This window comes from Mangifera indica, chromosome 3 (assembly GCF_011075055.1).
Source record: "Mangifera indica cultivar Alphonso chromosome 3, CATAS_Mindica_2.1, whole genome shotgun sequence".
Lineage (NCBI taxonomy): Eukaryota > Viridiplantae > Streptophyta > Magnoliopsida > Sapindales > Anacardiaceae > Mangifera > Mangifera indica.
Genome location: NC_058139.1, coordinates 10618070 through 10643778, shown reverse-complemented (window position 1 = coordinate 10643778; position 25709 = coordinate 10618070). Strand labels below are relative to the sequence as shown.

The window sequence follows — 25709 nt, the reverse complement described above, 5'->3', positions numbered from 1 at the left end:
CGGTATAAGGCGCGACTTGTAGCAAAGGGATACAAGCAAAATGCAGGAATCGACTATGACGAGGTGTTTGCTCCCGTTGCAAGAATGGAGACAATCAGATTGCTCATTTCACAAGCGGCTCAATTCAAATGGCCAATATTTCAAATGGATGTCAAGTCAACATTCCTGAATGGTGTGCTCGAAGAAGAAGTTTACATCAACCAACCACCCGGGTACATGAAAATCGGAGAAGAAAAGAAGGTGTTGAAATTGAAGAAGGCACTTTACGGGTTGAAGCAAGCACCGCGGGCGTGGAATACTCGTATCGATACATACTTCAAGGAGAACGGGTTCGAGCAATGTCCCTAAGAACATGCCCTTTATATGAAGAAGAGTGGAGGTAATATGTTATTTGTTGCTCTTTATGTCGATGACCTCATTTTTATGGGGAATAATAATGAAATGATACAAAAGTTCAAGAGCACAATGGCACGGGAATTCGAGATGACAAATTTGGGCTTGATGAAGTTTTTTCTTGGTTTGGAGGTAAGACAAGGAGAGACGGGTATCTTTGTATCACAGGAGGCATATACAAAGGAGATTTTGAAGAAGTACAAGATGGAGTCTTGCAATCCGGTTTCAACACCAATGGAACCGGGTGCAAAACTCTCTAAGTTCATTGGAGGAGAACGAGTTGACGCAAGCAAATACCGGAGTTTGGTGGGAAGCCTTCGCTATCTCACATGCATAAGGCCGGACCTTGCATTTAGTGTCGGCATTGTAAGTCGATTCATAGAGGAGCCAGTTTATTCACATTGGAAGGCATTGAAGCGGATCCTACGATACATCCAAGGAACAGTGTCACTCGGGTTATTCTATTCAAATACGGCAGATTACAAGTTGGTCGGGTACTGTGATAGCGATTGGTGCGGAGACTTGGACGATCGGAAAAGCACATCGGGATATGTGTTTTCTATGGGTGACACGGCGTTTACCTGGCTTTCAAAGAAGTAACCGATCGTGACACTCTCGACATGTGAAGCTGAATATGTGGCAGCATCTTTGTGTGTACGTCATGCAATATGGCTCAGAAATCTGTTGGGCAAGTTGGAGCAACCACAACTCGGTGTGACTGTGATACGAGTTGACAACAAATCAGCAATTGAGTTGAGCAAGAACCCGGTGAATCATGAGAGAAGCAAGCATATTGACGTTCGCTTTCACTTCATCCGAGATCAAGTGAAGGAAGGAAGTGTGGAATTAGTGCACGTGGCAAGTCGGGACCAAGTCGCGGATATCTTCACGAAACCGCTACCAACGGTACTTCTCGACAATTGCAAGAGATTGATCGGCATGAAAGATGGCAGAAGCATTTAAGTTTACGGGGGAGTTTTGTTGAATAAACATTAAATGTCCGTTTATTTCAGCGTTTTTAGGAAAATGAAATGTTAAGAGCCAGCAGTTACTTTCATAGGTGATAGTGGGTTTATGGCTATTAATAGAATTGTCTATAATTAAGTTTATTTCAGTTTTAGAAGGAAAGACTACAACCTATAAATAAATCATTGTATTACTTGTAAGTAGGACAACAGAACCGAGAATAAAGCGTCTCTTTAGAAATTATTATTCTGTCTCCATAAGTCCATAGTTTGCAGCCACCAATTGTTTACAAGGACTTGATTGGAAAATTTTTCTCAGGTTCCATTTGAACTGGCAAGTCATGAGTTGATGATTCACCCACTCTTAAGCCACCAGGATTCATCAACTTATCATATACAGATTGCACGGTTTCTTCAATTTCACTTTTCTTGCCATCCTTCAATCCAATAATTTCCCACACGCCATCAGAAATTTGGCTCATTACTTGGGACCTAGTTGTTTATCAGTCAAGGAACTTTTAGCATTTGTTAATTAAAAATCAAGATCATCAAAAACTCTGAAGAAGTGGAAAACTTACCCAACCTCTTCATGTATGGCACCAGAAAGTTGTCTAGGCTTCATATTTGCGTCACCTGCATGATTAAGTGCTGCCGGCAGCTTCACAGCACAAATTCTTCCTGCATTCTTCAGCATTCCCACATATATTTGGTTAAAGTTAAACACTCACAAAAGCAAAACAGAATAAAATAAAATAAAAAAGTTGGAATTATATTCCTTTTTGTGAATTACAGCCATACACTATAAAAATAAATATGGCAACAAGGACAGGGATGCCGCTTTTAATATTTTCAATTTTTTAAGAGCTGCTTAATTACCCCTATGGTCTCCGGAAACTCCAAAAACTTCTAAACAACTGCATGTATTTATTTTAAAATAGTTTGTATCACTCCACCAAAATTTTATACTTATCAGAGACAGTTTCAGCATGCCAAACAGTTCAATATCAAGCCAACTACATTCCTTGCGGTGGAGTCATAGGAACACCAAGCAATAAAGAAAAAAGACCAGCATTCACAAGCTATAATATAAAAAACAGCTAAAGGATTTAATTGAGCGAGCTATTTTCCTGATTATGGAATAGCATTCACAAGCTACAATTGTAAGGCTCTATGTACACACTCTGAGTATATAAAATAAATACACAGATAATGTGTCATCATGTGATTGAGTGTTACTTAATTCAAAATCACTCAATTATATAATAACATATTATCTATATACCTATTTTATATACTTAAAATATGTACATACAGTTTTATTGTTTTAAAAATGAACTTAATCCAAACTTTAAATATACATTGAGTAGGTGTTATTTGCTCTTAATTTGAATAACTATCATTTTAATCACAATCTTTCATCTACCATGCATCATATACATGAATTTGATCTAAGACTAATATCTTATCTGGTTTGCTATTTTTGCTTGAAATTTGTTCCAAAAATAAAGAAATGGTAGGTAGGAACAATCACGTCTACCCTACTTTCTTTGCTCTTACCATACTTTTTTCGTCAATTCTATATTGTTATTATGAGTTTGAATTATAATTGTTGACCTTCTTTATATTATTTATAGTTAGATTTTATACAAAATGTTAAGAAATCTTGGGTAGAAACAAGACAGATTTAAATGCTCCTATTATTCATAAGACAGGTGTAATTACTCATACCTCGTGTTTTCGTCAATTCTACATTTTTGTAGTGACTCGTAGGTTCGTCAAAAAAAATATTATAAAGAACAACATATAGATGAATCTTCTACTTTAACAAAAGATAATCACTATTGTTCACAGGTTGCAAAAATGACACTACTATAATGTGACTTAAAAGAAGATGAAAGGTGTAATGTCAATATCGTATGGATGACGGAGATCTTGTTGAAACAACCACTACGGAATGGATTCCTGAACGAAATGATAAAATCTAAACTTGGAGAGATGTTGATTGGGAGACAATTCATATTGAAACAAAGTCCACATATAACGGGTATAAATCAGAGAGGGGAGATGAGCCTGGTGGAAGGTATGAAAATCCAATTTGTCATGGTGCAACTCTAGTCAACCGTGGTCTCAAATGTCTAATCCTGAAATTCCTGTAGGCTTCGCAACCCAACAAAATGTTGAAATCAGAAATGACTTTTCTTCACAGATCCAGATTGCATAACGGAATTTCCATCAATGAAATCAAATATCCCCCATTTACCTTCAATGTGAAGGCAATAAATGCTACTGAAATAAATAAGTAATCACAATTCAATTCCACTTAGAATTATATTTCCTCTAGAAAACAAATCAATTAATTTACATATTGACGTTCTACCATCTATTATCATTTAACGTCAACGCCATACCAACAGCAGTACCTAACAAAGTCATCCTTTCCCAATCCTCTCTTCGAAAGAAAAAGGAAACAGCGCTAAGAATATTAAAGAATTGGGGCATTGTTGCCTACTTAATTTATTTACAAATTTTTAGGCAACCCCTTAGTAAGATCCAACAATGCGTACATATTGTGTACAATATCACAACACAATCAGTTCCAAAGTTGGGATTGAACAAGTACATTCACCTAGTAATTTGCCTTGCAGATTTTAATATCGCTACCGTAATATTGAAGCTGCCACTCTGGAAATCCAATCATTTCTGTAATGAATGATGTGTTCTCTTCCGCGAGTAAGGCTTATCTGTTACGAAACTTGAGTTTCTGCACAAAACAACAGAAATGTTCGGCAGTTTACAACACAATAGTTCAGGACTTCAGCAAGCAATTTGTATACTTACGAATCATCATCTTGCTTTTTATTTGACAACTCCGGCACTGTCCAAGATGGTCCACCCACCTGTCAAAAATGTTGAGCAGCTCAGATTTTGAACTGTATTAACCTACAATGATAACATATGATTAGATTAAAAGAGAGGTGAATGCCGGTTTACTGCCAAGCTTCAAGTCTAAACAGGGTGAAGTCCCACAAGCATAGGCCTATCCGAAGACTTGAGTTCGATCAATTAACCAAAGCCTGTTTCATTTATTCTTCTTTAAGGAGAAAAAAAAAAAGATGGAGTAACTTTTTGAAAAATACTATTTCAAACAGAAAACATCAACCAGGTGACTTATCTCAGTTGATCCTGAAATTTTTAGTTTTCACAAATATCTAGGAATCTAACCCTAACAAGTTCCATATGCATGCTTCAACTACTGTTTCATATGCTCTATAGCCAAGAAAATTTGATTACTTGCCTCCATAAATATCTATATACTGCAGTTTATATTACTCTCAGAGGTCCTGTAGGAAAAAAAGAGAACAACCTCAGCCTATGACTAAAATTTCCGGAGTAATTTCTACATGTGTTTAAAACACTTCCAGTACGCTTTGTTTATTTCACTGCTGAACCCCATGAGGAAGCCAGATACAATTAAATAGCATTACACTGTAGGACATTTATTCCAGATCAAAATGATAATTACTATGCCAAAAAATACAAATTTCAATGCAGAATAACAGGAACATATGTAATGTAGCCAAAAAAATCACAAAAAGATCCAAATCACTAGGATGGTAACAGACAAATATACTGACAGGATGGCATAACTCCTTGATGCTTCTGCTATGGACTGCCAGGTATTCCTCATATGACTGCAATAACAAATCAAGTAGAAGTCAGTCAACGAGGAAAAAACTTACAGCATAAGTTGCCAGATAAGTCATTGTTCATACTATGAAACACCTACAAGCACAAATGGAAATAGGACACAAAATGTTCATAAAAATACAATGTAACTTACTCTACTTCCAACATTCATGATATAAAATAAGCAACTAAAGCATAATATAGAAGCGAACTGAATACAAATTTAAGTTCAGAGGACTCAGCTATCCCGATGGATAGCCCACGCTCAACAAGCATTGACATAAAAAATTTCACTTAAAAGAATAATATTTCATGTATTCACTAAATAAATAAAACAACAACATTACGCATAATAAGGACGGACAAGCTAAAACAGGGCCCAATACCATTTCAAGAAAATCATCCTCAGTTAAGGTACTGGCAAGAGGGCTCTCTGCAGATAGACCCCATAAATCATATCGAGAAGACAAATCATGGTCCACTTGCAAACTAGAAAGATTCCCCTTAAGGCAAGGATGTTTTATTCTTGAAAATTTTGTTGATGGTGAATGGAAAGGTAAATTATCAGCATCCTCAGCATGTCTGTGATCTAAATGAAATTTGTTTGATCCAGCTTGATGTTGGTAGAGGAAGGATGGATAAGGCATTGGTTTCCTGGTCAATGACATTTGCAGTGGTGGCATGTGATACACTTCATCTCCAAAAGAACATGGAGGCTCAGCACAAGGCCTCTTAGCAGGAAGATCATCCCTTGGAAAACTCTTCAAGAGTTAGTCATAACTAAAAAGACTCATGAACTGCATTTTGACAGAACATAAGACCTTTCAGGTTGTAAAATGAAGTTACCTTGTCAGCATTCCATCCAGATCACCCTTTTCATCAATAAGGTCACAAAGAGCTTCTCCAATATCTTGGGGTAACTCCTAAAAGGAATACAGAGATTGAAGTATATATTGTAATTCACTTTAGATCTCTTAAAGAACTACTTAAAAAATCATGATGCTTATTAGGACACCTGGCAGTCTCTGCTAATTTTTACAGGTTTGTAATCATTCAATGGATTCTTGAGATGAAGAGTCTTTTGGAAAGGCAAGTCATTTAATTGCAGCCACTTGACCTTAAAACTGTGCCCCCAAGGATTATTTTTACCACTTCCTCGACTCCAGACACTATCTCGCCTCCACCCAACTGAAGACATCATTTGCGCATACCCTTGGAAGAAACCACTCATGTTGACACTAAATATTAGAATGACTTTAACAGAATTCTGCAAAACAGGCAGATGTTTCTTTGTAAGTCATTGAAACTGAAAAAGAAGTTCATTAAGTTACACAAAAGGGATCTTACATGAAAGGCTTCTTCCAATATTGGTTCATTCATGACCTGAGTAGCCCATATCCCTTTCTCGATTGATAGTTGGATATTATGATGATTCAAACTCTTAATGATAAAATACCTTGTATCATACAATTTACCCTTTTTGTTTTCAGTTGACTTTTCCAACCGGCCAATAGAATGCCCAGCTTCTGCATCTTCTGCCTGAGAGGGATAGCCATCCTCGTTAGCCTTGTAGCTTGAGCTCTCTGAAAAGAACATTCTTCTTAGTGGCATCTTCTATATTTTGTTATTAAAATCTTCCGGCAAGAAATTTACTTTTTCACTTTTTAAGTTATTGATACACATATCATACATAAATACAAGTCAATATTACAACGGCATTTGGACATGTCAAAGACCAAGGGGAAGTAGTAAACCATCTGATCAATCAAACAGCAACAATACAAGAAACTGGTAACTACAAACCTACTCATCACATGCAGCCCAGATCCAAGTTCAGAGAGAAAAATTTACTGCTTCAAAAAGAGGGCAATAACATAAGATCAAATTTTCAAATCCATCAAGTTCTGAACACACAAACATCCATAATGAAAAAATTGGGACAGTCTCCTTACAATTTTACGAACCGGAGAATATTAACAATGCCTCTACCAATGCAAATAAAGGGTGTGCTAAAAAAGTTACAGTTCTACAGCTGAGACAACAGCATAATATTATCTTTTTTCCGTGTTAACTGAGGAAAACCTTCACCAGAGAAATTTTCACAACAAGTGCTTCGACTTCAATTTTACTGGAAGAATAACTGCATCAAAATAATTCAAGAAAGTTTATGCCATGCTGTCAAGCAAAAACAGTTTTGCTGTAAATTTCTATGCAATTATGACTTTGATTAATTTAGGATTTATTGGTATTTTGCATGTATATGCATATGCATAATTTCTACAATTCCTAAAAATTATGGTGAAATTGACAACTTTGCCAACTTTGTGAAGAGTTATCATCTTTATCTGATCCTTAGCTACTTTAATGAATTAGGCATTTTAAGAATCCTAACCCTATGAGGATAAGTAAATGAAGTCTATAAATCCTTTTATAACCTAATATTTTCTAAAGCTTTGATTAAATGCATGGATGTTTAATCTATGATTTCAATACTTATTTTTTTAACTATGATAAGAGGTAATAAAAAATTATATAAATATGGGTTCGAAAGAATTGTATCGAAATGTTTTCAAGAACAGTTTTTAGATACAATCCTAATAACTAGTGTAAAATTATAAAACAACGAAAAGTTGTTCCAAGCACTAGTGTAAAATCAATAATTGATTAAAAGTCGATTTCATAGTTTTCTATATTTTTTAATTTAAAAACAAAATTAGAATATTATATCAAACACATTTTTCAAATATTAAAAATATTAAGATACAACTCAAAATTTTGAATTATATTTTCGTTTTCATTTTTTAATCACAAATCAAACATAGCCTAATATTTTCTTTCTCTTTTCTATTATTGTGCACTTTTTCTTTCTTCATAGAAGTTTAATTATTATTCCATCTCCATTTAAGTTTAAGTCACTATCATTACAATTAATAACAATTTACATCAAAATTCAACAAACCTTAACCATCAAACAAAATACCTCTGGAACCTTAATCAAGTCACAAATCCTGAATACATTTACATATATTTAAATTCTTAACCCCCAAATTACAAAATCTTCATATATCATCATGCCCAGCATAACAAAATGGATTATTAACAGACCAAGAGATGGTCGTGATGGATAAAAGCAATAGTAGAATATTATCACTTTTATGCATCAAAAACAAGGTGCAAATGAGATTCTTTCATCTGACCTATACATAAGCAAGACAACGATATACATAAGCTATGGTTAGTTCCCAAAGCTATGGTATACATAAGGACTACAGGGTTATCGTATACATAAGGTCTATTGAACTTTGCATGCTTGGCTGTGCTGACAGTTAATTTTGCATGGCATTGACATTAGGTTCCTTGCCTAGCCAGTGCAATTGCATGCATTGTTGCTATGCTCTAGTAAGAATCCCCCAGGAAAAGACAGACATTAGTTGCTAGGGAAAGATTATGGGAAATGCACCAGTGCCCCCAATAGCCTCTGCATTTCCCGGATGTTGTGTACCTTCTCAAATCCGTGCCCATGATTAGTTTTTCAATCACAATTCTTAAAAACTCAAATACTCTCTAATGAGGTTTCTGGTACAATTATTACATCACACTGAATCCGCCAATACACTCATAAAAATGGAAAAGATAAAAAACTTTCATGATTTTTGCCTGCATAATTTGAAGCATCAAAAAGTGGAAACTATATGAAGAAATACAAACAACTTAAATTTGCATCATAATTACCTAGATCATCCAAATTCCCAATCTCAGGCTTTTCAGTCAGTGATGAATCAACCACAGAAGCATTTTCTTTAGCAGTATCAGAAGACATATCCTTTTATTAACTTCCTATGTCTCAATGAGGATATAAACAGCAGTTATAAAAGGAAACCTGTACACTATAGCACAAAAAATATTCTAAAAATTAAATAACAAAAAAAAAAAATCTTTAGCAGTGTAAAATTATGATGCAAAAATAACGATAATAAATCAATAAATAAATATTGCTATTAAAGTATCATCTTAGAGGATCTAAAACAGCTATAAGAAATCTCTTGCCACTCACAATTGGTGGAGATGACTGAAAAATACCAAACACAAAAAAAAAAAAAAAAAAGTGGCAATTTTAGGTATACTTCGCAATCCTTTTCATCTAACTCATAAATTTTCACAAAAACAAGAAAATTTGATGTTTTAATTTAATTAAAATTAGTATTCATTAACCAATTTCACTCGAACAAAAATTCAACCGATTCCTATTCTCTTGTTCTTTCAAGCATGCAAACTAAAAATATCTTCGATATAATTATAGGAATTTGAACTCGCATTTTAGGTGTTGCTAAACAGGAAACGTAATAAATTAAATTCAGCTCAAACTAGGTAACAAAAGCAATTTTAAAATCCTCCAAATTTCCCGCACTTTCTCAGCAGCCAAACATAACTAGAAGATAAAATCAGTTAAAACAGTAAGAAGATCTGAAGTAGAGTTAAAAGTAGCTAAGATGAGAAGGGAAAAAGCGTACCTTGTATCAGCGTAAAGCGAAGTGAAGTACTGATGTTAAGAATACAAGTGTTGTGTCTGATTCATGATAAGCCTCGCTTCATGTGACCCAGCCAAGCCCTAGACGACAACTCGACTCCAAAAATCTGGCTATGGATTTTTTTATTATTATTATTCCATTTTTTTCTTGTGTTTAAAATTATATTAGAATTACCCGCTGCTCTTGATTATGGAACGGCTACGATTGGTTTGGATGTAATATCAAACCCTTCTGATGCTGACGCGTGCGTCATGGAATGAGATTTGGACGTTTAAAACTTGGAACCTAAACTAATTAATTAATCAACTTTTAAAATTTACTGTTCAAATACCAAAATACCCCTTACGTTGTATTGTTTTGTAGTTGAAATGAATTTATAAAGTTTAGGGTGATGCTTGGAAAATAATTATTTGAAAAATCTTTTTTGAGGATTAAATTAAAATGAAATCTATTCCTTTATTAATTTGGGTGAGGCCCTTCGTTTAATTTCTTTTCAATCTGCCATTCTTCGCTCAAACTATTAAGGAAGATATTAACATAGCTTTAAGTTTTTATGTTATTATATTGTTTGATAATTTTAAATTAATAATAAAATAATAATTTATTATAAGATAATGTTATATTTAAATATTCAAACTAAATATAGAAATATTACCCTTTATATAATTATAAAAAGGCCAAAAGGCTTACTCTCACCCAAAGTTTGATGAAATTTCAAACTTATACTTATTAACTTTCAAAGATTTAAATACTTATTTTTCTATTAAAAATTAAAAAAATTTACAAGTTCAAATATAAATAATAGTATTAATGACATATAATCATATGTTTAGAGATAAATATAATTTTTGAAAATTTTAGGAATATTAATGATTTTTAAGGGGTTTTTTTGAATATTCAAAAAATTTTGAAAGTGTTTTTAAAATTTTTAAATTTTCAAGAGGTTTTTCAATAGTTTCAAAAGTAATAATAATACCTCCAAAACACTAAACATAATACAACACATTATGGGTTTACATCATTTATTTTATTATTTTTTGTATATATATTTCTTGTTCATTTTAAATGTTATTTCATGTCTTAAAAAACTATAATGTAATTATTTTTGATTAAATAATTGAACCAAATTGTATTTTTTCAATTTAATTTAATTTTAAATTTTTTAAACCATTTTTTTTAATTTCATTTAAAAATTTTCTTAAATGCACCAAACCAAACCGTTCACACCTCTAATCTGGGTATAACACTTAAATTGTTGGTTTTTTTTTTTTTTTTTTTGTATTTACTCTTTCAAAAATGGCTAATTTAACAAATTACCTTATATTTTATCCATAAAGTAATTTTAGTGTTTTATAGTTGGCTGTTCTTAGAATTAGGGGTGGCGATTTAGAGGTTTTCAAATAGCATCATTCCAATCCAACTAGCCTAGCGTATTCCATATTTATGATAAAAATTTGGATAATATTATGTAGTAATCAAAATCTTATAACTCAATGAAGTAAAGAATCTCAACTTTGCATTCCAAGACATTTCAATTTCACCATAATGACATTGCTATTTTATTAATGCTTTATCACTTCATTTACATGTAACACTTATCAATTATAATGAACAATGAAAACTTCGCATAAGTTTTTAAAAAAATTAATATCATTATTACAATAATTGGTACATTATTATACATATTATATATAGTCTATGAAGCCAAGAATTAGAACATTAAATTTATAATTAAAATTGGATAAATCTTTAAGAAGGAAACCAAGTGGGATAATAATAAATTAAGGCATTGAACTCTCGGACTTTTATATTATTAAATATTTTAAAAAATTACCAGATTTTGTGCAATAAACATATCAACTAACTTATTTCTGTACCAACTAAAACCATATACAAAATTGGGTATCAAAAATGACATGTGAAATTTTGAATTAAAAATAAAATAATATTTAATCATATGATGACACATCATTATTAATAACTAAATTAGTACTTATTATATGTACAGATATCATTGTTCTTTTTGTATATTAAAGGCATAATACTACAAAGCTCTTCTACATTTTCCAAAAACATTAATGAAATTTTAACAAAAAGTATGGAACTTAGCAAGTTGGTGATAATATTTCAACTTTCACAAAATTGATATAATATCCTCAACCTAGTCACTGTGAGTGATAATAAACACTAAACATTTCAGTCAGGATCAAGATACTCTGGAAATTTATGCATTGGGTTTATGCATGAAAAGTCTTACCCAAGAACAATTTTTATTGAGGGATTTTGGTACCAAAAGCAATGAAGTTTACACTAATATCATCAGATAAAGACCATTTACCTGCTAGTGGGTTGTACTCAAATCCTGCCATCTCTTTCACCTGTATTAATCCAAACTCTAACATTAAGACATATCAAACCTGGAAACACATTTGCATAGTCAAGATAATATGCATTGTACTTACATCGATTGACGCTCGTTCTAGTATTAATACTAGCTCTTCAGGTGTAAGAAAACTTGACCACTGATGTGTCCCTCTAGGAAGCTGTCAAAATCAACACTTTACCTTCGATTAGCAAACTTTGACAGACCCACGAGAATCACAATGTTCGGTGTGGTCCATTTCAAGATGGAAACTCAAAGACAACTCTGATTAAGCATAAATAAGTTTTGAGGTTGACAACAACAAGCATACTTGATAACAACCAAAGATACTTGTGACCTAATGCGTAAGAGTATTACCCAACGGAGGATGTATTCTGCCGCAACAATGGCAGCTGTGAATGCTCTCACAGAACGGTTAATTGTTGAAATCACAGTAGCTCCATTTGGGACAGTTAATGAAGCCAAAGACTTGCAGAATTCAGCAGGATCTGCCACGTGCTCGATTACCTTCAGTAAAAATGATCAGCATATAAACAAGTTGGCTTTGAATCATAAACATTTCCAAAAGACTTGACAAGAGTGAACAAAAGCAAATCAAGAGTCCCCTAAATTCTCAAGATGACAAAGTATCTTGTTGCTTATTTCTTAGATTATTACAGAAACTCTTCTCAGGAGGTTTCTTTCATTATTATGTTTGGGTAAAAGATGCAATTTGAAGCTATATATTACCAATATCCCTTATGGGCTTTGGGATTCAGGGAAGCAACTCAGGCAGCATCAGGCTACAAGTGACCTGAAGCAAAGCACATATGTTGATGACCTAGGTCAGCTAAAGGTTGACATGTTTCAATTTCACATAAGCAAGAAAGATTTTTACTACTTATGATACATTATCTTCAACAGTGTAAGAGGAATATAAAAGGATACAAAGCCTTTTGAAATTTATAAATGCCATATCCAGAAGCAGTTTTAAATTCGCACCCACCCTTGTGCTAGTTTATTGTCAATTCGATCCAACAATATTATGTACATTTATAATTAGTACTAATTTGGATCACAATAATGATGTGTCACCATGCCATTGGATAAATTTGAATCAAGGCTAAAACAACACCCAATCACATGATGACACATGACACATTATTATTAGTATCCAAATTGGTACTCATTATAAGAGCGCATAACATTATTCATTGGATAATTAAACACATCCTTAGAGCTAATCAGCTAAATAAATAGATCGGCTAAGTTCATCCTTCACAAGCTAGTTTCCTTGGAGGATGTATGATTTCTAGGGTGGTTTCCAAAGTTGAATTAGTAATTAGGAAAAGATAATAAGAATTAAATTATTATCATTGTTTGTTCTACAATTTAAATGTTACGTTACCGTTCCAATGTTAAAGAGCTATGCCAAGCATTGCAATCCCTATTCTAACAAACTTTGGCAGCGGAAACATGTATAATATTAAAAATCTAACCACAAATGCCCTATCCCCAAGGTGTAAGGGTCATTATACATATAATAAAGAGGATACATGAATACAAACCTGTTTTTGGAGGCTCTTTCATGCAGAGATCCACCCCGAATTCATCTCGAACTCTTCCACAACTGCATACAAATTAGTAAGGTTTCTACTCATCCACACAAATACAGCCACGAACATATACATGTATGGTTTAGGGCATTTGTGATAGCTAGATCACAAAAATGATGGTGAATGATTCTATAGAGGATGAGACATTTCCATTCTCCATAGAATCATTTCCCCTTTTGAATGAAAAAAAAATATATTTCTCATTCTCCATAGAATCATTTACCCTTCTTTTTATGATCTAGTAATCAAATTTGCCTTAAACCAACTTTCATACAAGTGTATATTCGTGGTTGTCTCCGTATGGATGAGTAAACACCCTACTAATTTGTAGGGAGTTATGGAAGAGCTCGAAATGAATTCGAGACAGATCTCTAGATAAAGAAGTCTTCAAACGCAAGTTTGCATTTATATCCTCTTTTGATTATATATGTATAACAACCCCTAGATCTTTGAGATATGATTCTTGTGGTCAACATTTTAATATTATACATGTTTCTGCTGCTACAAATTGTTAGAATAGAGATCACAAAAACAACACACATATCCTCTAACATCACCCGCTAATTTTAAGAAAAAATAAACAACTTTGATGACAATTATCTACTTTTGTTTGGTCAGAAGAGTCCTCCGAATATTCTTGTTTTGATTTTATTGATCAGTCACGACATTTTGGTATATGAATAAAGAAGAGAGGAAGAGGATAGGCTCATTATAGTTTAAAAAAAAAAAAGATATGGGGATGCCCCCCATACATAAATAGTTTAAGTAAATGAGTGTGAGAGCCAAATGAATTGAAAAATTCATGTTTGATTCAGGAAGGGATCATGGAAATCATAATTGAAAAAAAGGTAGAAGCTTTGATTAGTTTGTTTGCCAGGTCAAAGGTGATCTTACTGGCCAACATGATAAATTTTTGACAATCATAGAATGGTTTCTCATGACCTAACGGTTAAATCTTTTATCAAAAGAACCAATACAAATTTGCAAATCTTTAGTTTCTAATCTCTCACAAACCAAGCAATGTCGTCAAATGTGCAATGGAAAGCCATTGATCAAATAGCTTTACTGCCAAATCTTTCTTTTAGTGCTATAATAATATTTATATATTTGAATAAACAACCTTTTATACATTTGAGAAGTAATAATTTCAATTATGTCACAATATTTTATTGTGATATTAATGTATAAAATTAGTATGTTAATGCATGGAAGGGCTAATTAAGAACGACTGTCAGTGATTCACAGTGTATGTGTGCAAATTCCCGCAAAAAAATAAGAAGAGAGAGAGCACCTCTAAAGCAATCACAGCATCAAACTTCCTCTGTTCCTCCACAAGCTTTTCTGTCCATTAGATTGTGTACAGATTTTTAAATATAAAATTGAACAAGCAGCAAATCAAAAAAGGGAAATGAAGAAATAACAATGACCTTGTAACCTAGCTTCATGTCAAATATCAGATTCAATCAACTTGTAGTTCAAGTGGTATCCATGTTATTAAAGATGTATAACAGCATTTCAACAATAGCAGAAAAGATGTACAACGGCATTTCAACAATAGCGGAAAAGTATGCACCAATATCATACTCAATCGAGCTTCTGAATAGATTTCACAATGAATACTATATTTTATACTAAATAAACCATTGACTTCAAGGCTGCTACTGATGGGTTAGAAGCATCTCTAAAGTGTGGCATATAGCTTGGCATTTCAGTATAATTTCCCCAAAGTACTGGACTCAAGCCTAAATGAGCCAAGAAAAAGGCTAGTATTTTCCAGTTATAATGGTATTTACCCCTCATAAAAACTATACCAGATCAAGATATCAGAAGAAGAAAATACACAAAATTAAGGGGCATCCTTGCACTAAGTTCTAAACACCAAGGATTTCACCCTCCACTAAGAAGAAACATGTAAAAATTAGAGAACAGATAAGGAAATTACCAGCTGTTGTCCAACAGTAATCAATTGTTGAAGTCTCTGGATCTAGATCCTGTGCAATAAATATCCTAATTATTATCTAAAGCACAATCTGCATGAAAAGTGAATATACTGTATAATATAAACTATTAACCTTGCAAGTTAATATGATAATGCTACAGAAACATATTCATTTTAATCAAATTAGATTCCAAAAATGAAATTTGAGAATTATTTACCGCAGCAAGAACTTGTTTTTCGAACATTCATAACCAAAATTAAGTATTAACTTCCAAAAGGTTGATGTATTCAATCTAAAGTTTGATGGCAGTAATTTAGCTAGGCATAGGCATAGATAAGAAATGGCCATACAGCATGAACACGGGCAATCTTTATATTTTTCTCCACAGCATCAATGCCAGTTACAGTAGCTCCCATTCGTGCCAAAGGCTGAAGAATAAAAAGAATAGAATTAACAGCTAAAGGCTACTCTCACTAAAAATCGTTATACAGTACGATGTTCATCAATTACCAAAGAAAGTAAAATATCAAAATGTTGATTAACAATATAATTATATCTTTACATTCACTGTGATATCATATTGTCATCCAGTTAACATTCATGCCAACTGATATTATCCAACAGTCATTTAGAACACTCTTATCCAATAATCCCTTTCTTCTTTATATTAAGCAAGATTCATCCCTGATCAGTTATGCCATCACAAGTGACAATAAAATTAGTGGTCACCCACAATGCCATTTCTAATTAAAAAAATTTACTAGCCCAACTAGGTTTCTTAAAAGCAATGGAGACGTCTCATGATATCCAAGTTAATCCAAGAATGAAGTTAACTAGAATTCTCTCATATAATTGCTACATCTCATCATGCTTAACTATTCAAAAAGCTCAAATGAATGCACGAAAGATATTCTACAATACTGCTACAAATAATCACCTGAGTGTTTTTCCTTTTATACAAATTAATTCTATATATGAATACCTTCATAGGTGAAGAAAAGCTGCTGAATAGATTAATCAGATTTTAGAGCTTTGATCAAAACAAGAAAGTAGAAACATTATATACCTCTGAAAGAATTCCACCTCCACAACCAACATCAACAATACTTAGTCCTTCAAAAGGTCTAGCAGAATAAGGATCTTTTCTAAAAAAAGAAAAAAATATCAAAATATCAATCCAGAGACCAACAAGAATAGATATGTTAGCTAAAATTTTACAGAACCATCTTGAAGCAAGTAGCCTAGTACTTTAAGCCCATACAATCAAATAATACACAGTTATTTCTTAATTACAACATGCTAGAGACTATTTAAAACAATAAAAAATCGAAATTAAAATGTAAAAACACCAAAAACAAAAAATGTACCTGAAATGTCGACAAAGAGTGGAGCGAATGAAAGCCAGTCTGGTAGGGTTCATTGCATGCAATGGTTTAAAGGGTCCTTGAGAATCCCACCTACTCATAGCATAATAACACACCAAGATAATTAAAAATGGAAGAAATTGAAAAGAATAAGAAGAAAAAACTTGAAAAACGAACCATGTGTTTGCAATGGCCGAGAATTTAGCGAGTTCGAGATGATTTAAAGAGGAAGGAGGTGAATGGTTGTCGAGTTTATTTGCAATAATTGTGGGATTAGAAGATTGAGAGGCCGTTGTTGAAGAACTATCAGAGAAATATCTGAGATTGAGAAGAGGTCTGTTTCTCAGAATTCGTAGTTGCCTCATCAACGATTTGGGAAACATTTCTTTTCGTTTGATAGGAAAATAATGAATCCTCGCTCTGCTGCTTAGGAAGCTCAGACAAAACCACTGCCGACGCCGCAAAGCATTCAACTCAGAAACTGTTGGAAGTAGGGTCGATCTGAAATCGAAATTATTTGGGATATGAATAAATAACCACTTTTCAAAGGCTATATATAAAAATAACCAAACCAAGAATCAACGCTAGACGGGCCGACCTGCTTGATTATAGCACCGCGGAGGCACAGTCCGCAATTTTACAGAGGGCGTTCGTGTGCTTCATAGGCCATATCGGGGCCTTAATTTTTATTACTATTATTATTAATTTTTTTTTTTTACTAAAATGCTTATTTTCACCTTAGCTTTAGTTTACTGTCAACTAATATCGCTAATTTTTTAAAAATTTAAATGTTCATTAATGATTTAATTTTTATTAAAATTTATTATTAATTATTAGAGTGAAAATTTTCATTTAATCAATAATATTAAAAAAAAACTATTTTTCATTTATTTTTTTCATTTTTTTCTTCTCTAGCTTTGAGGTTTTATACTTTCCAAATTTCTAATTATTAAAGTGAAAAAACTTTATTTAATTAATAATATTAAAAAAATTAAAATTTTATCTATTTTTCTCACTTTTTTCCTCTCAAGCTCTAGGGTTTTATACTTTTCAAATTTTTCTCTTGCAATTGCCCCTCAAACTTTTTAAAACCCTTCTTCCAATGACCTCCTCCCTCCATCTCTAGCCTTTTTTTTCTTGAGATCAAGTTGTTGTTAACCCAACATTCATTTTTGGTGATTTTGCTCATCTTCAACACAATGGTAGCGCAATTTTGCAACCTCTCTTCCTCAACTCTTTCTTGGTATGTTATTGTGGTGAGGAAGAGAGGTCGTAGAACTAGGTCACCAGAGAGAAGAGGAAGAGCATAATGGGTTTCTGGGTTTAAGGTTTGCTACATGATTTTGCTCTCTTGTTGCGATGATGGGTTTTTCTAGGAGTGAAATCACCAAAGAGACAAGGAAGAGAGATATTGTCATCATCGCATTGGCAAGGAGTGAAATCACTAGAGACAGATGTTGGGTTGACAATGACTCAATCTCAAGTACAAAGACAATCGAAGATGGAGAGAAGAGGTCGCTAAAGGAAGGGTAACAAACAAAAACTACTTAAGGAGTGAAATAAAATATTCAAAAAGTTTGGAAGACAACTACAAAAGAAAAACATAAAAAGTATGAAATCATAGAGTTAGAGAAAATAATCATTTTTCAAAACTAAAAAATATGAGGTTAGAAAAAAAATTATCAGTTTTTAAAATTATGATGAGAAAATATGATAAAATTTTAGTTTTTTTAATATTACTAGTTAAATATTTTTTTAACTCTTGTAAGTAAAATTTTAATAAAAATTAACTAATATGTAAGTATTTAAATTTTTGAAACACATATAAGTTTAACAATGAACTAAATGTTGTATGGGAGTAAGTCTTTTAGCTTTTTTTTTAATTATTTTTTTTAACGGTTGTGGAGGGAGCCGTTGGGTCGACCACGTAATAAGTTTTTCTAATTTAATATAAATTACCCAAATTCATAATTTTAACCAACCACCACATTTTCGCTAGAAATTAAAAGTTGCAATCACAAGAAACAGAACAGAAATTTTTCAAATGACAATCACCAATACTTCGCCACACAAACTAAATTATGGTGTAAATTACAAGGCTGAGTGGTGAATTGGCAAATGCAGGGGAAGGAATTCTATTTCTTTTTCTCCACCTATTCTATAATTCTTTTAAATCACTGAAATAGTCTTGAAACATTTTATACGAGTCACAACCATCAGGTAAATCAAGTGATTAATCTTAAAAAATATAAAGCCATACCAGCCTCCCCGTCTGCTACAACTTAAGGGCTAACTGCAAACTGTTGATGTTAGGACATTTGCCACCAGTGAATGACTCCAGATGACTTCATGTTTTGATGCATTTTTTGTTAGTTATTTTAATTAAATTTCTTGTTATTTACATTTATTTGGGATAAATACTAGGAGTCAAGAGTGTTGGGGTGGACTTGACCAATCAAGTAGGTGAGGATTTTTGGTTCTTCACCTGTGAAGATCATGACTGAAGCTTTGGGGCAAACAGAGAGGAAAGCCCCGTTAATCGGTCAAGGGGTACGTGAAATTTGGTGATGCCATTTTTTGTGAGTCTTAATACCGATGATTTTTCTCTTGAGAATCTTTATCTCTTCTCTCTTGGCTATCCTTTTGGGATTGGAGTAAGCTGAATCTGTTGGCTTTTCACTTGTTTTGCCCTGATTAATGGTGTAAAACACTTAACATAGTGAGTGAAGGTAAGTACATAATCTGAATGAGGTGATGAGGTGAAATGAATGTATGACTGGGATGTTGGATGCTGCATAATACCATTTTTCTGAGTCTTTGCTATACAAGATAGCCACAAAAACAGGCACTAAAACTTTGTCGTTTTTCCTTGTTTTGGAGCTAAGAGCCCAATAATCTATCTCCTGACAACACCAAAGTAATCAGCTTGCTTAAGTAAAAGGAAAAAGGCCTGTCCAAAACAAATCAACCGAAATTGCAGAAGACTCCTGTTTCAATAATTTCCCATTTTTCATTCACACAGAAAATAACTTTACTTATCATGATAAAGGAAACTGTGAATCGTAGTAATAGTTCTTTTGATTTGTTTTTTTGTGATAAGTGATAGTAGTGTAAATCATTGTCCTATGACTACTTTGAGAGGATCAAAAAGAGTTACTGCTTCTGAAGTTTATTCTTGCTTTGCTTTCTGGAATTTGTAGTGTCTGCTGCTGTCGCTGAATTCAGAGGTCCAGATATTTTCAGCGTGGTTCGCCTAGCTCGATTGAACATAGAATGTCCTGATTGGAGCCGACTTTACTGGGTTGTCACCTGGAAAGCATGGTTTGTGTATCAATGAATATGGTGATCTGACTAAAGGTGCAGCTAGCAGGGGAAAAGTGTATTATCCAACAACTGAAGGAACTGCCAAAGAAGTTTCCTTCGTTATGTTTGTACAACTTTTGTCACAGTGTACTGTTTATATTAAAATCATAATATGTATAAACTTCAATTGTTTAAGTTTGGGTTATTTGGGGTGAGCTACCTTATTGTTGGTCTACTGGGCGTTCAACTAGACCCTTCTTGAGAATACAATTATAATAAGATCTATGAAATTGCCTAGGGTTCTTAGAAATCTGAAGTTGGAGAATGTATTTTGGAGATGAAGTGTTGACCAATTGGAGTATCATATTAGCGGTGACTGCTTGTACTAAACGATGTTGCTTTCTTAAATCATCTGAGTCTTTTGTTAAAATCAACGACAATGGAGCAATCTTTGACTGGTGGCACATATTCTGGGAAGTATATTTATTTAGCCATCCATTCTAATCTGTAACTATTCATTTACCACGGTTACTGGTTTCTATCTTTGTAGTAATATCACCATGGCATTTCCTAACTGGGTTTGTTTGATTGTATTAACCTCTTGGTGACCTGGGAACACTGGATGTCAACGACAGAGGCAATGCCTTCTAGGTGTGAAAGAGAAGCTGAGGGTTACTGATCTCATTGGTCGATCCATAGCAGTTTGTGAAACTGAGCATAAATCAGATTCGGGTGTCGCTGCAGTCATCGCTAGGAGTGCTGGGTGGGCGAAAACTACAAAAAGATTTGTTTGTGTGATGGAACCGCCACTTGGGAGTCAACTAACGGTGATTTGTTGCCAGCAAGGTCTGAAGGCATCAAAGTGAGCCATTACTATAGTTTCAGTTATATAGCTGCCTGGTCGACCATGTGGTGGGTTGGTTGTTATCATCACTTGTATTTAGAAGTTGACTCAAAAGTGAACGGTGATTCAGTGAATAATATGAGCCCGAGGCTCTATCTCTTTTGGTTGTGTTAAATAAAGGAAACAAGCTTCTCAAACTGATTATTTTTTTTCTCAGTAACCTTGTTAGGTTGCAGGTAACATTGCTCACAAATCTAAAAGATAAATTACTAAGAGTCAAAAAAAAAAAAAAATGCCAAAAAATGGTGCCATACCATCCAGACAGCTTACATGATAAATACCTAAACAGACAACCAAAAAAAAAAATGTCTAAGTGGCTAAAAGGATTTGGAGATACGGTTTTTTTTTTTTGCTAACAGGGCCCCGGTTTTTATTAGATAGATAAATCTAGAATACAGTAAACAGACCTACAATCACTGTCACTGCATCAGATAAGTTAAGATTCCACAAGTTTGATAGAGATTCGAGTCCAAACCTTCCCCTTAGAAGTTTAATATTCCACCAGTTTTATTAACCCTTAGGATTAGATTTGGAGATAAGGTTGACTGGCAAGAGACCTTCTCTTTGGGCCATCTCATAGAGTGCGATAGCTGTCAATACCTTTGCATCAGGGGTGATTTGCCAGAGCTTCCGGTAGGGAACCACACAAACCTTAATCAGCTCACCATGCTCGCGAAGACCTGTTTCTTTTCCTTGCAGTTGCGTGATGACTTCTTTTCCAACACTTCCCCTGTACAGAAACAAGCTTATTTCTTCGTCGCAACCTCCCTAACCACAGGAAAACAAGAATAATAGACTTTACTGATTAGATGAAAGAAATACAGCTGACATCATTAAAACTATCAGAAATGAACTTTGCCGCCATCATAGAATTTGAAGTTTTGATTGGCTACAAGGTTCTCATAACTGATCTAAAGCACACTGTTTCATTACTCAGATAATTAAGGCACATGAAATATAGATGATAACATCTGACCACATATCCAAAACCTGAAATAAATCTGGCACATTCTAGATGATTAGATGATCCTATACTTGTTAAGTGCATGCTTATTAACTATAACAGATTGTTTAGTAAACAGAAAGCATGCAACTTAAGTAACATTTGTTTGTTTCAGTGTCAAAACTTATTCATACCATAATTCTTAAAAAGCCATGATTTAGACCATAGTTGTCTAAATTGCAAGGCTGACTCCTTTATATGCAATGAATGAACTTCACATACTCAAATAGTCCAAGCGAAGATTGAAATGATGAACATGTACATTTCATGACCAAACAGAAATTCTATCCAGTTGGACCGAAGTCACTCCAACTGGTCAATTCCAACAAACTGACAAATTGAAAATTTCATTTCAAATCTGTTAACTTCAAACAAACTCAAAAAAATTGATGAATTATCATATTTTCTACAAACAACTAATTTTAACATTCTTTATTATTTCATACAGACAGCCTCATATTTTATCTCCTTGTCTCAATTTACCACCTTCCAACAACAATGATGCATGCTATTAACCTCAAACTTTCATCAGATATTTTCCATAATCTTCATTACTCTTAAAATCACCATTCCTCAGTACCAAACTGAAATTAACAACAGTAGATCTAATACTATTTAAACTCAATACTTGTGTAGTGAGAATGAGAGACTGAAATTCCAGAACTTGGTGATTAATAAATCAAACAATCTCCAACACAAATGTTAGATCCCCTGCTTAAACTTATTTATCTCGAGTGTTTACCCCCAAAAATATGAGGAAAAAAAGTACTATAATAAGACAAAAGAAGAAGGAACATACTGGAGATGGAAAAACCCTGCCTCCTGTAGATGGATCCAGGAAGGCAGTGAGGTCAACCACGTCTTCCATATTTAAGTTAATACCAACCTCTTCTTCAACCTGACAATTTGTCAAATGTTAATCATATGGTACGAAAATTGAAATCGGATTCATAAATTCTAAGACTATAAAAACTCACCATTTAAATCAATTAGTATAGTCAATAGATTAAAGGGGAATGCCAAAACAATTAATTAGGCATTTGCAGAATTACAACTTGATGAAGAAAGTTGGATGTCACAGATATTTTACAGAAAGGATCAATAGCCAGTTTAAGCCAAGGCATGAAGTGATGGAAATTGATGGTTGCATGTGGAAAGAGTATATCAATAAACACAGAGACAGAGTCCAAACGATAATCCAGCAGCTGCTAAAATTGAAATTGGAATGAAAAAGAAAATGTTGCAAAATGTTCTTCTGAAGCATAAAAATGCACCCAAAAATGAATCCACAAACATTTTCATGCACTCAGTATGCTCAGAAAGAGATAGAAAACGGAGACCTCCCGAATTGCTGTGCCAACAAAATCACCCTTGTCATCATCCAGCATCCCAGCAGGCAATTCCAAAATTAGACGCCCAGTGGGAACCCTAACCTTAGACATGCATTGCATTGTGTCAAGAATTAAATGAACAAGCAGTATCAAAGCAGACATCTTTTTTATTCAATCTTTAACTATTTGTATAATTATTGAATAGTTAATCCAAAATTTCAAGCAAGATAAGAACACCTATATAAAAAATATATATATATATTACCTGTTCAGTAAGAATAGCGTAAGTCTCACCTTCTGAGTCCAAAAGAATCAGCACTGCCACAGCTGGTCCTCGTGCGAATACTATACCTGGAACCTAACCATTTATTACGTCACTGAATATAGGAAATAGAATTTTAGCAGGAAGATTACCACATGCTGGAGAACAGGTTATACAGTCAATAGGGAACACAAAGCCATTCCTTTACAGAGCTCAAGAGAAACTAAACTAAGGAACAAACATGGTACATTAATGAAACAATTAATTTAAGTGTTATCCAACTTGAACCAGGTAAGTAGATTGTAATGATTATATACTCATAAGAGTACAGACAGAGATTGATTAGATACCTTTTTTCCTGTCGCTTTATTGAAAATATCTGCCCTAAATTTCAGAAAACCAATCCGCTTCCCAAACATATCCACTCCCTGCCACCAACGAGACGTCAAATTTGAGAACTAACCCTTCAGTCAAGTTCATGATCATTTTTTTTCCTATCAAAGTAAAAAGAAACTTCCAAATGTGAATGGCAATTTAAGTGAAATGATATGTGAATTTTGATTTCTTATTTCTAATTTTAAAAATTAATATAAGTAAAATCAGTGAAAGATACTGAAATATTATAATTTTATAGCCACCAACAAGTTTTTTGACATGCTCCTATCAATCTATTTTCCTAAATTCTCCTCTCATTTAACTATCCAAACAAAAGAAATTTAAGAACTTTTCTCCAGTTCACTTCAATTTTTCCCTCGATTGAAAAGCAAATTTAAATCTTTGACAATGAGACTTAATATGCATTTCATTTCACCAAATGACCCAACAAAACACAACTTCGTATCAACCACCAAAAATTTAAAATTTTAACAAAATATGCTAAAAGTTCATTCATCAGATTAAAAACGAAAAAGAAAAAACCTGAATGAGAACTTGTTTAAGAAGCATATCACCACCGGCCAAAATCCCAGTTTGGCCTTGCAAGTTCTTCAACCATTGATTGAACAAATTTGAATCTAAAGCACTCCTGCAAAACCCCATTAAATATATAAATAAAAATCTACATAAGACTTCCGTTTATGAATTTCTGTGACTTACCTGAACTCGGTTTCAGAGAGGCCAGGAGCAGCGACAACGTGGACGGGTTGGTTGAGTTGACACGGGAGAGTGATGGAATGAGTCAAAAGGGAAGGTGATGAATTGGAGGGCATCATGGAACACGGTGTCCGCGTTGTCCTTATCGAAGCTGTTCTGTGAGCAGGAGTAGCGCCAATTAGAGTAAGGGAAGCCAAAATGGCTGGTAATTTCGGGAATCTGAAGATGAGCTGAGACATGGCGCACTTCACGAAGATGGCTACGATGGCGTGATGTGTTACACGTGTTCCGTTTGTTTTAGGCCAACAGACAGACTATTTCCCATCGGTGGCATAATGAAACTTAAAGTGCCATTATCCAATTTTTTTAAATCTAAATATTTATTAATAAACTAATTTTTATTAAAAATATCAATTATAATCATAAATAAAATTGTTATTTCAAAAAATTATTTTAAAAAATTAAAAATTTATCATATTTTTCTCTTAGATATTAAAAACTAGCAAGTTCCTTCTCACCCAAAGTTTGAAAACTAATTTTTTTACTTTTAGGGGCGTTTGGTTAGTGTCTTTTAAAATTACTTTGGTAATCTATCTTTTATTCTCTTGTTTGGTTTATCAGTAATAAAATATTACAGTAATCTTTTATTACCAATGCTAACGTGACATGTAATATAGGTGGTAATCTGATTACCACATTCACCTTAGGTATTTAGAGATTACTGAGGTAATCTTAAATTTATTATAATTATATTATTATTTATCAATTTTTTGAGATAAAAATAAATTTATTTTTAATTAATATGATAAATAATATAAAAAATATTTAAAAATAATTATATTTAAGGGTATTTAAGTAAAATAATTTACTAGTAATTTTTTATTACCTTTAACCAAACACAATAATTATTTATACCGACCAATTTTATCAAACATAGTAATCATTTATACCCAGTAAT

The 25709-nt window shown here is 33.2% G+C and overlaps 3 protein-coding genes and 1 long non-coding RNA gene across 13 annotated transcripts; 1 reads left to right on the top strand and 3 right to left on the bottom strand.

The window, feature by feature from the left end:
- Positions 1-3650: 3650 nt before the first annotated feature.
- LOC123211997 (YTH domain-containing protein 1) lies at positions 3651-9709 on the bottom strand. 7 transcript variants are annotated; one of them, XM_044631002.1, is made up of 9 exons: positions 9557-9709; positions 8778-8882; positions 6393-6628; positions 6061-6312; positions 5892-5968; positions 5432-5804; positions 4982-5050; positions 4197-4255; positions 3651-4119 (listed from the first exon to the last, which is right to left on the bottom strand). In XM_044631002.1, the coding sequence occupies exons 2-9, from the start codon at positions 8863-8865 to the stop codon at positions 4053-4055; spliced, it is 1221 nt and encodes a 406-aa protein (XP_044486937.1). In that variant the 5' UTR covers positions 8866-8882; positions 9557-9709; the 3' UTR covers positions 3651-4052. The 7 variants fall into 7 exon arrangements, with proteins under 7 accessions (XP_044486937.1, XP_044486941.1, XP_044486936.1 ...); XM_044631006.1 differs by having other exon boundaries at positions 4197-4298; positions 8778-8932; positions 9557-9708; XM_044631001.1 differs by having other exon boundaries at positions 8778-8932; positions 9557-9708.
- A 1970-nt stretch (positions 9710-11679) lies between these two features.
- On the bottom strand, positions 11680-17542 carry LOC123210116 (ubiquinone biosynthesis O-methyltransferase, mitochondrial). 3 transcript variants are annotated; one of them, XM_044628326.1, is made up of 10 exons: positions 17455-17542; positions 17034-17357; positions 16860-16949; positions 16559-16637; positions 15843-15920; positions 15495-15543; positions 14844-14893; positions 12315-12464; positions 12037-12117; positions 11680-11952 (listed from the first exon to the last, which is right to left on the bottom strand). In XM_044628326.1, the coding sequence occupies exons 2-10, from the start codon at positions 17237-17239 to the stop codon at positions 11845-11847; spliced, it is 891 nt and encodes a 296-aa protein (XP_044484261.1). In that variant the 5' UTR covers positions 17240-17357; positions 17455-17542; the 3' UTR covers positions 11680-11844. The 3 variants fall into 3 exon arrangements, with proteins under 3 accessions (XP_044484261.1, XP_044484262.1, XP_044484260.1); XM_044628327.1 differs by having other exon boundaries at positions 17459-17519; XM_044628325.1 differs by lacking the exon at positions 17455-17542 and having other exon boundaries at positions 17034-17424.
- Positions 17543-19298: 1756 nt separating this feature from the next.
- On the top strand, positions 19299-20594 carry LOC123212546. Its single transcript, XR_006501560.1, has 2 exons — positions 19299-19406; positions 20057-20594. It is a non-coding gene; the product is annotated as an uncharacterized LOC123212546 (long non-coding RNA).
- A 598-nt stretch (positions 20595-21192) lies between these two features.
- On the bottom strand, positions 21193-25071 carry LOC123212545 (nudix hydrolase 14, chloroplastic). 2 transcript variants are annotated; one of them, XM_044631724.1, is made up of 7 exons: positions 24755-25071; positions 24578-24683; positions 24011-24087; positions 23692-23757; positions 23407-23494; positions 22866-22964; positions 21193-21831 (listed from the first exon to the last, which is right to left on the bottom strand). In XM_044631724.1, exons 1-7 carry the CDS (start codon positions 24988-24990, stop codon positions 21574-21576), a joined length of 930 nt encoding a protein of 309 aa, XP_044487659.1. In that variant the 5' UTR covers positions 24991-25071; the 3' UTR covers positions 21193-21573. The 2 variants fall into 2 exon arrangements, with proteins under 2 accessions (XP_044487659.1, XP_044487657.1); XM_044631722.1 differs by having other exon boundaries at positions 23407-23499; positions 23663-23755; positions 24010-24087; positions 24755-25070.
- Positions 25072-25709: the final 638 nt, after the last annotated feature.